The 12,604-nt window shown below is 48.5% G+C and overlaps 1 protein-coding gene across 6 annotated transcripts in view; it reads left to right on the forward strand.

The window, feature by feature from the left end:
* Nucleotides 1–12,604, forward strand: part of bt (projectin protein bent) — a 269,793-nt gene that overhangs the window by 229,620 nt on the left and 27,569 nt on the right. For all 6 annotated transcript variants that reach the window (XM_080270134.1, XM_080270136.1, XM_080270137.1 and 3 more), the window contains 13 exons: nucleotides 147–352; nucleotides 703–1,005; nucleotides 1,300–1,457; nucleotides 2,090–2,206; nucleotides 2,398–2,604; nucleotides 2,780–3,034; nucleotides 3,708–3,858; nucleotides 4,108–4,995; nucleotides 5,427–5,726; nucleotides 6,052–8,697; nucleotides 9,535–9,822; nucleotides 10,188–10,875; nucleotides 11,424–11,557. In XM_080270134.1, the coding sequence (XP_080126260.1) occupies nucleotides 147–352; nucleotides 703–1,005; nucleotides 1,300–1,457; nucleotides 2,090–2,206; nucleotides 2,398–2,604; nucleotides 2,780–3,034; nucleotides 3,708–3,858; nucleotides 4,108–4,995; nucleotides 5,427–5,726; nucleotides 6,052–8,697; nucleotides 9,535–9,822; nucleotides 10,188–10,875; nucleotides 11,424–11,557 (6,341 nt within the window). The remainder of the gene's footprint in view (nucleotides 1–146; nucleotides 353–702; nucleotides 1,006–1,299; nucleotides 1,458–2,089; nucleotides 2,207–2,397; nucleotides 2,605–2,779; nucleotides 3,035–3,707; nucleotides 3,859–4,107; nucleotides 4,996–5,426; nucleotides 5,727–6,051; nucleotides 8,698–9,534; nucleotides 9,823–10,187; nucleotides 10,876–11,423; nucleotides 11,558–12,604) is intronic.

A 12,604-nucleotide genomic window follows, 5' to 3' on the forward strand; every position in this document is an offset into this window, starting at 1 on the left:
ATGTGACAGTTTATAATGATTATATCTGACTCAAACAATGGTTATGCGATCGAGAAGGAGGAAGTATATAGTTAGCTACGTATTTCTGTTAAGCTCTTGGTATTATGGTGCTGTTAATTCACGATGTTTATATGTGACTCCAACAGTGGTTACGTGATCGAGAAGAGGGACGTGACCCACGGTGGTGGCTGGGTTCCCGCCGTGAACTGGGTAGACCCCAAGACCACTCACGCCACTGTGCCGCGTCTCCTGGAGGGCAACACTTACGAATTCCGTGTCAGGGCAGAGAACATGCAGGGCCAGGGCGAGCCTCTGGAATCCGAGAAGCCCGTCACTGCCAAGGCCTCTGCAGGTGGGTATATTCTTCTCTATATCCAGCTTAGAGTAAGATGACTGTAGAAAATTATTTACGGTATCGAAATGGTGAAGTTCATTTTCGCAAGTCGGTATAGTTTACAGTAACATCTTAAACTGCCATTATGTAGGTGACTTTCCTTGTGTCACGGCAATACTTCTGGAATATATGTATTGCTCACAGCGGTATGGTGTGAACTGCGCTGTTATATTAACCATGATGAACATTTCTGTCCTTGATTTCTATGATTTTTTAAGGGATCAACCCTCTGAAATTAATAGGGTATCCAATGAAGATGACTTTTGTGTAATATATGGTAATACCGGCACCACCTTATTTCTACACAGACGTTCCCGGCACCCCCGGCCGACCATTCTGCAAGGACTCGGACAAGGACTTCATCAAGATCGCTTGGTCTCCGCCTCGCTCCACCGGCGGGTCGCCCATCACCGGGTACGACGTGGAGCGCTGTGGCATCCACTCTGGCCGATGGAAGAAGGTCAACCGCGATCCCGTACGTGGCACAGAGTTTACAGACGACAGTGTCAACGAGGGCGAGCAGTACCAGTACCGTGTCGTTGCTCACAACAAGATGGGACCTTCCAACCCATCAGACCCATCACAGGCCATCGCTGCCAAGCCCATGCGCGGTCAGTACGCAGTATTATTGATGCTTAATTACTGATATATGTAGCCTAGGTCAAGACAGGAAAAATTTGAGTTTGATCGGTGGGATCAGATAATGACCGTGATTTAGATTCTGCCAACCCCCTTGAAGTACTGCAGTAGGTAATTGAGTTGGGGTAATGATGATGATTATGGTGATGATGACTGACAAATGACGATAATTACGATGATGGTGGTGACGAGAGTGACAGCCCTAATAATGATGTTGCCAGTGATGATGATGATGATGATGATGGTGTTCTAATACCCCACCACAGAGGCACCCAAGCTGTACCTGGACGGGCTGCTGGGCAAGAAACTCAAGGTGCGTGCCGGAGAACCCATCGACATCAAGATCCCGCTCTCAGGCGCCCCCACACCCACCTGCGAATGGGCCAAGGAGAGCAAGAAACTGGAACCCACAAAGAGGACCTCGGTGGGTACTGGGACTGGGTGGGATTCCTCTTTCCTCTTCCCCAGTCCACATTTTACATCAGTTTCCCTTGGTCTTCATGATTCTGTCTTCTTTTCTCTTCTTCCAAGTTCTTTTATGTCACCCTCTCTTCTCTTTCCCTTCCTTTTTCTTCTACGGATGTGTCTTTCATGTGTTATCGTTTTCCCCTTTTCTCTTCGTTCCTTATCTTCGTCCTATCAGCTGTTTTTTCCCTCCTTTTCCTTTATACCGCTTTTTCTCTTACTTCCTGTCGTTCAGCCGCGTTTATCATCTTGTCATTTCTTTGTGTCACCTTCACTTCTCTTTACCGTCTCTTTTTATCCTATTTCTGTATCTCTCATCTCTCTCCTCTCTGTGTCCCCATTTCTTGTTTTGTTTAGTCCCTGTTCCTCGCGTTCTTAGTGTCTTTCCTCCTTCTATTCCTTTTTCTTCTCTCTCTCTCTCTCTCTCTCTCTCTCCTCTCTCTCTCTCTCTCTTCTTGTTAGCATCCCACACGATTTTTTTACCCTTTCCCCATCTTCTTCAATAATAATAAATAGTAATAATAATAATAACAATAACAATAATGATGATAATAACACTGAAGATACTGATGAGGATTTTACCGTCCCCAGATGGAGACTACGAGCGACCACTGCCGCCTGTACGTGGACAAATCTCGGCGGGAGGACTCTGGCACCTACTCCATCACCGCCTCGAACCCATACGGCAAAGACTCCGCCAATATCGAGGTGAGTAACACGAAGGTTTGAAAATGATGAAGGAATTAGTATATAACCCAATTTCTCAAGGCTTTCTGTTTATAAGTGATCCTACTCTTGTTTTTTTTTTCATATTCCTATTTTAGCTCCTATCTATCCTATTAAAAGTAGTGGGAAATAGGGATGATGATGATGATAATGATGATGTACGTTCCCTTCAGGTCATCGTGGTGGACAAGCCCGGCCCGCCCATTGGCCCACTCACGCCCACGGACATCACCGCCCACACCGTCTCCCTCTCGTGGAACCCCCCTCAGGACAACGGTGGTTCAGAGATCACCGGGTACGTGGTGGAGAAGACGGAGGCCAACTACGATATGTGGAAGGTTGTGCCTGGCTACTGTCCCAAGTGCAATTTCACTGTCAAGGTGCGTAGAGAGTCGCTGGTTTTGTAGATAGCTAGCTAGATAGATAGGTAGGATTGAAATAATAGTAGTAGAAGTAGAGAGAGAGACAGAGAGAGAGGGAGAGAGAGAGCGAGAGAGAGAGGAGAGCAGTCCAGCAAATTAACACAGGATTTAACTTCTACTTCTTCGTCTTCAGGGCCTGGAGGAGGGCAAGAAGTACCGGTTCCGTGTGCGTGCCGAGAACATGTACGGCGTGTCGGAGCCCCTTGAAGGGAAGCCAGTGGAAGCCAAGAACCCCTTCGACCCGCCCGATGCCCCAGAGAAGCCCGACATTACCGGATACAGCCCGTCCACATGCTCGCTGGAATGGAAGCCGCCCGCGAACAACGGTGGCAGGCCCGTTACTGGCTACGTCATCGAGAAGCGCGAGAGGGGCGGCGAGTGGATAAGGGTAAGGAACGGTTCTGTTGTGGCTTTATTTTTCACAAGTAAGGGATTCTGTTTTTCACTTTTCCTAGGGTGATGGAGTCTGTTTTTCCTTTTCTTTTTTAGGGTGAGGAAAGGTTCTGTTGTTCTCTGTTTTTCATGGTGGGGAAGGGTTTCGTTTTTTTTTTTTCCAGGGTTCTCGTTTCTTTTTTTATTTTTTTATTTCAGTTTGCCTCGCATCGGGTTTTAGTATATTTGACACGCATTTCACCAACAGGAGCCCATAAGAATCAGCGAAAACATTAAGCAGACAGCGAACAGAACGTTTGAGTGAATCAGGGAGGTTTCTGCTCTCCCATTTTCTGTCCTTGTATAGTTTCTTTTTGTTTTTTAGTTGAAGATAACGTATTATACTTTCGCCGTCTAAAACTATAATTCTTTGTCATCTAAACTTATATATTTTAAATCATAAAAAACTTTCCCTAACCGATCTTTTTCTCCGCTTCGCTATTGATATTCAGGATATTTCCCTATGCGCAATTAATTTTTTTCTTGTTTCTCGCGACTAGCTCTACCACTGATTTTATTCTCCTTGTCGTTATTTATCAGCAGCATTTTTTCCATTGTACTGTATTCATTAATTTATTCATTTGTTTCTTCGTGCTTTTTCATGACTAATTTTTTCTTCCTTCCCTCAGGTGAACCACTACCCCACCCCCAACACCCAGTACACAGTGCAAGGTCTGAGCGAGGGCAGCCGCTACGAGTTCCGTGTCATAGCGCTGAACGAGGCCGGCCCAGGCAAACCCAGCAAGCCTAGCAACTCCATCGTGGCTAAGGTTCAGAAGTGTGAGTATCGGGGCAAGGGCGGAGGATGATTTTATGATTAGATAGACAGACAGATAGACAGACAGACGGTAGAGGTGAATGTCATTAAAATCAAATAAACAGTTTTCACACCCACCCTCTATCACCTTTGTCATCAGGCATCTGTTAATGGTTAACTGATAGGTACACTTCTTAGATGAAGCACTGTTAGAGGTAGGATAGTGAAAGATGCGTTGAGCCTTTATCATAAATGTGTGATCTCCCCCACAGACGTGCCCTCCGCGCCCGAGCCACCTCGACCAGACCGCATTGGACGCAACTGTGTCACCCTGTCATGGCGACCACCCGCTCAGGACGGAGGTGCCAAGATCAAGGGCTACTACGTGGAGTACCGCCAGAAGGACGAGGAGGAATGGACCCCTGCCAACAGCCTGCCACACCCCGAGCCCATCTACACCGTGCTGGGTCTCACTGAGCAGGAGGAATATTACTTCAGGGTGATTGCCGTCAACGAGGTGGGACCCTCCGCCCCGTCACGCCCGTCTAGCCTCATCAAGATTGAGGAACAAGCCAACAAGCCACGCATTGACCTTAGTGGCATCAGGGACATCACCGTCCGTGCTGGCGAGGACTTTTCCATCCACGTCCCCTACACTGGCTTCCCCAAGCCTACATCCACCTGGTACCATGACGACAATGAGATCAAGATCGATCAGGACCGTCGCATCCACGAGCAGCTCACTGATGATTACTGTGCCATGATCGTGACTAATGCCAAGCGCTCCGACACTGGCCCATATAAGCTGCGTCTCCAGAACCCATCTGGCTTCGACACGGTATCCGTGAACGTGAGGGTACTGGACCGCCCCGCACCTCCAGAGAACCTGCGTGCTGACGAGTTTGGCGGAGACGCCCTTACGCTCTTCTGGAACCCACCCAAGGACAACGGTGGCGCCGAGATCACCAACTACGTGGTGGAGAAGCGGGAGGGCAAGGGCAACTGGATCAAGGTGAGCAGCTACGTCACCGCGCCCTTCCTCCGCATCCGGAACCTGACCGTGGGCAAGGAGTACGATTTCCGTGTGATGGCAGAGAACCAGTATGGCCAGTCCGACCCCTGCACCACACCCACTCCCATCAGGGCACGCCATCCCTTCGGTGAGTTAGACCTTTAGCACACAAACACTCACACTTTAATTCCTTCATCACACATATTTTCATGCCTACATAACACACACACACACACACACACACACACACACATACATTAACCCTCCTCACGATTGCTCAATCATGTGCATTAATATTTAAAAGCATTACCCACTTACAATAGTTTTGGCCCTATCTGGATGTTCTTCTAATGACAGTAGACACAGTTCAGACCTGTAGATAACATTTAAAACAATATTACCTCTTTTAAAACAATATTACCTCTTCTGAATTAATTTTGCTATTGTGTAGACTATGATAATGTACCCCGCTCGTATCTTCGTGAGGAAGAGGGTTGTAATGATGATGATGATTACGTGATGACAGTCATGATGATAATTGTATTGTTGACGTACACTAAAAATCCCTGCCCCTCTTAGATCCCCCTGGTCCCCCCGGCGCCCCCCGTGGACTGGAATCCACCGAGGACTCCATCACCATCACGTGGACCAAGCCGCGTCACGATGGCGGGGCGCACATCCAGGGCTACACGGTGGAGAAGAGGGTAGTGGGCGAACTGAGCTGGTCCAAGGCCTCGCACGCCATGGTCAAGGACACCACCTACCGTGTCATCAACCTCATCGAGCACCAGGTGTATGAGTTCCGTGTGGCCGCCATCAACGCCGCCGGACAGGGCCCATGGAGTGACCCAAGCGAGAATATCAAGTGCATCAGCTACCGTAAGTGCTGGCTGGATGCAGTTTGTGTACCAGAAAACATTTCACACTGCTTTCCCACGTACAAAAGATGAGACAGTTTTACTTGGCATTTTTTTCACATTAAAATTTATATGCAAAACTAACATTTCTAAAATGAATCATTTATGCTAAAAGGTAATTTGTTAACAGTTTATGACCGTGATTGGCACTGATATAATACACAATCAAGGAATACTAGCAGAATATTAAGAAATTAAACACAGACGTATATGTTCACATTGTATTCATTTTAGGTGTTCCAAAGCAGAATATTGAGGAATTAAACGCACTTTATTGTTCATTTCAGGTGCTCCAAAGATCACCTCTGACCTGAGCATCCGTGACATGACCGTGATCGCAGGCGAGGAGTTCACCATCACTGTGCCCTTCATCGCCTCACCACAGCCCAAGGTTCAGTGGTGGATAGGCCCCAACGAAATCACTCCCGACGACCGCATCCAGTTCCATATGGACACTGGCTCCACTGTCTTCATCAACAAGTGTGCCAAGCGTACTGACATCGGCAAGTACACTGTCAAACTGACCAACAGCGAGGGTGCGGATTCAGGTTCATGCAAGGTGAACGTCGTGGACCGTCCCTCACCGCCTCAGGGACCTCTGGAAGTGTCGGACATCACCCCCGAGACCTGCTCCCTGTCCTGGCGTCCTCCTCTCGACGACGGTGGTTCCCCCATCACCAACTACCAGGTGGAGCGTCTCGAACCTGTCACTGGCATGTGGACCAAGGTATCCGCCTTTGCGCGCTCCTGCCACTACGACGTCATGGGTCTTGAACCAAATAGGACCTACATGTTCCGTGTCAGAGCAGAGAACCAGTATGGTCTGTCAGATCCTCTGGAGACTACGGATCCCATCACAGCCAAGTTCCCCTTCACTGTTCCCGACCCACCAGGCCGCCCCAACATCCTGGATCACGACATCAACTCTGTGTTCCTCACCTGGGACCCGCCAGCCTCCGATGGTGGTGCCAGGATCCAGGGTTACAAGGTGGAGTATCGCGATGTCACTGACAGTAACTGGGCTGCTGCTAATGACTTCCTGGTGAAGGAAACTTCTTACACGGTTCACTCACTTCTCGTCAACCACGAGTATGAGTTCCGTGTCAAGGCTAAGAATGCAGCTGGTTTCAGTAAGTACTCACCACCAAGCAAGAAGATCAAGATGAAGGGCAAGCACGCTCCTCCTTCACCACCTGGCACTCCTGTCGTTACCAAGATCGGCAGGAACTACGTGGACCTCAAATGGACTCCACCAGAGAGCGACGGAGGTTCGCGTATCACTGGCTACATGGTTGAGAAGCGCGAGCTGGGCAGCATCTGGATGAAGTGCAATGACTATAATGTTACAGACACTCAATACACTGTCCTTAACTTGACAGAAGGTAGCGACGTGGAATTCCGTGTGATTGCTATCAATGCTGCTGGCAAGTCTGACCCCTCACAGAGCACCCAGGCTGTCAAAATCCGCGAAGCTGCACCTGGAGAGAAGCCTTGGTTCACCAAGAACCTCCAGAACACCGCCGTGGCTCTACACAAGTCTGTCACCTTGGAATGCCAAGCCGAGGGCAAGCCAATGCCTACGGCACGCTGGCTGAGAAACGGCCGAGAGGTGACCTTGGGTGGCAGAATCACAGCAGAGGAGAAGGACGGCAACTTCAAGCTGTTTATCTCTGATATGTGGGAGGTCGATGAGGGAGACTACGCTTGTGTTGCTGCCAATGATGCTGGACAGGCCACTTCAGTTGCTCATGTCAAGATTGGCAACCCACCACGTATCACTCAAATGCCAGATTGTCTCTACCTGCCTGAGAGAGACAACACTAAGATTAAGATCTACTTCACCGGTGATCTTCCACTGGATGTTACACTCACACAGAATGGCGAGCCTGTCATGGAATCACAGCGCCTCAAGTTTACTGTGTTTGACGAATTCATCATCATCTTCATCAAGGAGGTGGTGAAGCAGGATGCAGGCCAGTACACTCTCACAGTCAAGAACGACTCTGGTTCCGTCTCTGGCAGCTTCACTGTGTACATCACTGGCGTCCCTGGCGCCCCCACTGCCCCATTGGACGTCACCGACATCAGCCGCCACATGTGCAACCTCACCTGGCGTCCACCTGTGTACGACGGTGGAATGCCTGTAACACACTACGTGGTCGAGCGTAAGGATGTGACATACCCCAACTGGATAACCATCAACTCCTACTGCAAGGACTGTGCCTTCACCGTGCAGGGTCTGACCGAGGGCCAGGAGTACCTCTTCCGTGTCATGGCTGTCAACGAGAATGGTATGGGACCGCCCCTCACAGGCACCAACCCCATCAAAGCCAAGGCTCCCTACGACCCGCCTTCACCACCTGGCATCCCCAACGTTACCGAGGTGGGTGGCGACTTCGTGCACCTGGAATGGGATAAGCCTCAGAGCGATGGTGGCTCTCGCATCAAGGGCTACTGGATCGAGAAGCGTGAGATCGGCTCCAACATCTGGACGATGGTGAACCAGTACATCTGCCTTGCTCCTCAGATCAATGTGGCCAACTTGATAGAGGACCGACAGTACGAGTTCCGTGTCTTTGCTGAGAATGACGCTGGCATGTCCGAGCCCTCTAGCAACTCCACCTCTGTCAGAATCAAGGACCCCAACGCAGCCACTCCACCTGTCATCATCACACCACTGAAGAACGTGATGGCTCTTCAGCACAGGAGCGCCACCCTTACCTGCCAGATCTCAGGCAAACCCAGGCCAAACATCTCCTGGTTCAAGGGTATGCGTGAACTTACCAACAGTGCCAAATACGGCATGACCCGCGATGGAGATACCTACTCTCTCATAGTCCACGATGTCTACGGTGAGGACGAGGACGAGTACATGTGCCGTGCTCAGAACTCCGGCGGCATCAGGAGCACCAAGGCTGAAATCTCCATCAAACGTGAGTCTTGAGCACCTAGAGCCGTATCAACATCAGCTTCCTTGCTATAGTCGGTTTGTTTTCATCTAACGGGGATCCTAAAACCACTTACAGTTCAGTTAATGGCCAAGTGTAGTCAGACTGAAGAGCTGATCCGAACAGTAACTAGGGATAATTCTGCCTCATACCTAAAGATTCATCGAATTTCTCGCAATCACGACTTAGTATTCATGTTCTGCGTGTGGTCCAGGTCCATCAGATGAAATAAAAAACGACTATAGTTGATATCTGTTTAGGACACGTTAATATTCTCCTGTATTTTATTCATAGTAGCCGTGTCGAAATAAAAGAGGCGTACACAACATACGAGAGGATATTTTTGTGTAATCATTAACAAATCGCTTAGTTAGCATTGTAATATATACCCTCGTAAAGCAACAAGGGACTTGAAATTTCAGTTTGGACGTGTTCAGATGCAGAGATAGCTGTTTAATCTTGCAAATTTTGTATTTTATCACATGTGTCATTTTCATTATGATTTTTGCAACGACTGTGTTTGAATATTCGCATACTAGGTAGAGAGAGATATATACTGTTTATTAATAGATTTGCTAATGGTCCCTAACTTACAATAATGTGCTAAAGATCCCCATTTCTAACTCATAATTCTACCTTTCGATGCAGCTGCAAGAATATACTGGAGATACACATTTTTAAAACCTGATTCTCTCCCTTCATTTGTGCCAGATATCAACATTCCTCCCACGTTGACACACATTTGTCTTTCTTTGCCCCCAGTCTCGTTAATTATCGACATTCCTCTTAGGCTAATATGTATTTCTCTTTCTCTCCTTGCAGTCGCGCCAAAGATCAACGTTCCACCCAGGTTCCGCGACACAGCCTTCTTCGACAAGGGTGAGAACGCCGTCATCAAAATCCCCTTCATCGGCAACCCCAGGCCTCGCATCCAGTGGCAGCGTGAGGGTGAAGTTATTGAGTCTGGCGGCCACTACAACGTTGAGACTCAGCAGCGACACGCCATCCTCACCCTGCGTGATGTCAACAACCTGGACACTGGCAGCTACCGCCTTACTGCTGAGAATGAACTGGGATCTGACTCCGTTATCATCAAGATCCAAATCTCAGGTACTGTGTCTTACCTTGAACAACTTTATACATAGGCTACATACATACATACATACGTGCATACTGTATATACATATTTATATGCATATATACATACAGTACATACATTTATAGACACACTACATAGATAGATATAATGTATGCTCGTATATGAGTACATGTAAATAGACAGACGATGTAATTTTATTTTTCATTGGTGATTATGGTATCATTCAATATATTTCTGGTGCTCAAGCAATTCCTTAGTATGTACAGCATTAATATTCTATGTGCATGGTTCATCAGGTTCAGTAGCATCTACGTATAAATTCCTAAATCAAGGAACTTAAAGTGTGTATACATTAACTTGGTGTGTTACTCTACAGACCGCCCTGACCCACCCCGCCTGCCCAAGGTGGAGAGTGTGCTGGGCAAGGAGTGTGTGCTGTCATGGCAGGTGCCTCTCTGGGACGGTGGCGCCAACATCAACAACTACATCATCGAGAAGCGCGAGTTGCCTATGGAGTCGTGGATCAGGTGCGCCAACACCCGCCTCACCACCGCCCAGATCAAGGGCTTGAGTCCGGGCCACCAGTACCAGTTCCGCATCTACGCCGAGAATGTGTACGGCCGTTCAGACCCGTCGGCGGTGACCAGTGTGGTGGAGACGCCCGCACCAGCCGTCAAGAAGCCAAAGAAGAAGCAGTACGAGCTGGATGAGACTGGCAAGAAGATCCGCGGCAGGAAGGAGTCCGTGGACGACTATGACCAGTTTGTGTTCGACGTGTACTCCAAATATGTGCCACAGCCTGTTGACATCAAGCACGACTCTGTGTACGACTACTACGACATCCTGGAGGAGATCGGTACCGGAGCCTTCGGTGTGGTGCATCGCTGCCGTGAACGCAAGACCGGTAACATCTTTGCAGCCAAGTTCATCCCAGTCGCCTCGGCCATGGAGAAGGAACTGATCCGTAAAGAGATCGACATCATGAACCACCTCCACCATCCTAAGCTCATCAACCTTCATGACGCCTTCGAAGATGACGACGAAATGGTCCTTATCTTTGAATTGTAAGTTCTGAGAGGAATCAGTAATATAATAACTAGAGAAAACTGCCATGTCGAAAAGAAATAGAACGCGCAGAAAATAATCAGGAGACAAGATAAGATTTAAACAGTAGTATCTGCCGACTTTAAATTCAGTGTATACCGTTTTATCTATATTTCCTCAGTAGTTTAGACAAATACTTAAAATATAAATATGACTTCAAATGATTATGGTGATGATGATGACTTGTTTATCATGACCAGTTTAGGCCACATGCATTTAGAACTGCGATGATTTCAGTACTGTATATAGTTCTTTCACCTTATGTTGGCCCAGACTTTTGTCCTTTTGCAGTTTATTTCACATAGCTCAAGGGCCTAAGATCATACTACAGCAACATCCTTTCCGTAGTACTTCATCATGACTAACACCGTATTCAAGTGTTAATCTCTTGTTACAACTCGGGGTTCTAGATGGAGAGGTGGCAGTTTTAGGTCAAGTTAAAGTAACAGGAGTATAGTCTGCCTGAGTAACCAAGACTTCTCTCTCCCCCTCCACCCCCTTCCTTCAGCCTGTCCGGAGGTGAGCTGTTTGAGAGGATCACGGCTGAAGGCTACGTGATGTCTGAGGCTGAGGTGATCAACTACATGAGGCAGATCTGTGAGGGCGTCAAGCACATGCACGAGAAGAACATTATTCATCTGGGTGAGTACCCATCTCGCCCTCCTCAGCCGCCTCACTCTTCTTTACCGCCTTCGCATCTCCTTCCCTCCCGCCCCCTCCCCTTCCGGAACCCCTTCCTACACGTCTTCCCACACCTTGATCCTCCTCCTACACTTCCCTTTCTCACCCCTGTTCCTTACCCCATCCCCTACCCCCCTTTTCTTTCTCTCCTTCATCTTATCTCCCTATCTCAGTCCTCCTTCTTACCGTATTCACTCCTCCTGCTTCTCCCCCCCTCTTCCCCCTTGATCCTGCCAACCCTTCTCGTTACCACCCCTCCTAACGTCCCTCCCACACCCTGTTTCCCCTCATCCTCGTCCCCCTCCTCTCCCCCTCTTCTCTAACCTTTACCATCTTCACCCCATCTCTCTATCCTCCTACCCTTCCTCTCTCCCGTTCCCCCCACCCCTCCACCGTCCGTTTACCCTCTCACCCTTCGTGGTTTCTTTCCTCCTATCATTCCTACCTCCTCTCACACCCTCCTTCCCCTAACCCTTGCCCCTCCAGACTCTCCTCCTCTTTCTCCCTTTCTCTCCCTCCCCTCCACCCATCCATTACATCACCCTGGCTCCCTCACTCTTTCTCTCCCAGATCTCTTTCACACTTTGCACCTTCTCCCTCATTATATTGCTTTTTTTCCATTCCATCCTCTCTTCCCCATCCTCATCTCGCTTTCCTTCATCTGTTTCAACCATCCCCCTCTTCCTCCCTGTCCTAACCCCTCTCCCTCACCTTCCCTCTCTCCCTGTCACTCTTTCTCTCTCTCCCTCTCTCCCTCCCACTCACCCTCTCTCACCCTCTGCTGCTTCTCACTCACACGAAACGATTCACACTTACTCGATCCATTTCAACTCATCACATAAAATCGCCAGACTCAGAAACTTTATGAATATTCCATAGTTAAAAATCACTCCCAGAACCACAAAGAAAATATATGTAACCATGAATCCTTGCTTAGTTTTTGAGTTTTTTTTTTTCTCTCCGGATTCTGAAGATTGGGCAACTTTAAAATGTACGTGAGAGTGAGAA

The sequence above is a fragment of the Coenobita brevimanus genome, chromosome 39 (assembly GCF_032717465.1).
Source record: "Coenobita brevimanus isolate Jiangsu-jjx chromosome 39, ASM3271746v2, whole genome shotgun sequence".
Lineage (NCBI taxonomy): Eukaryota > Metazoa > Arthropoda > Malacostraca > Decapoda > Coenobitidae > Coenobita > Coenobita brevimanus.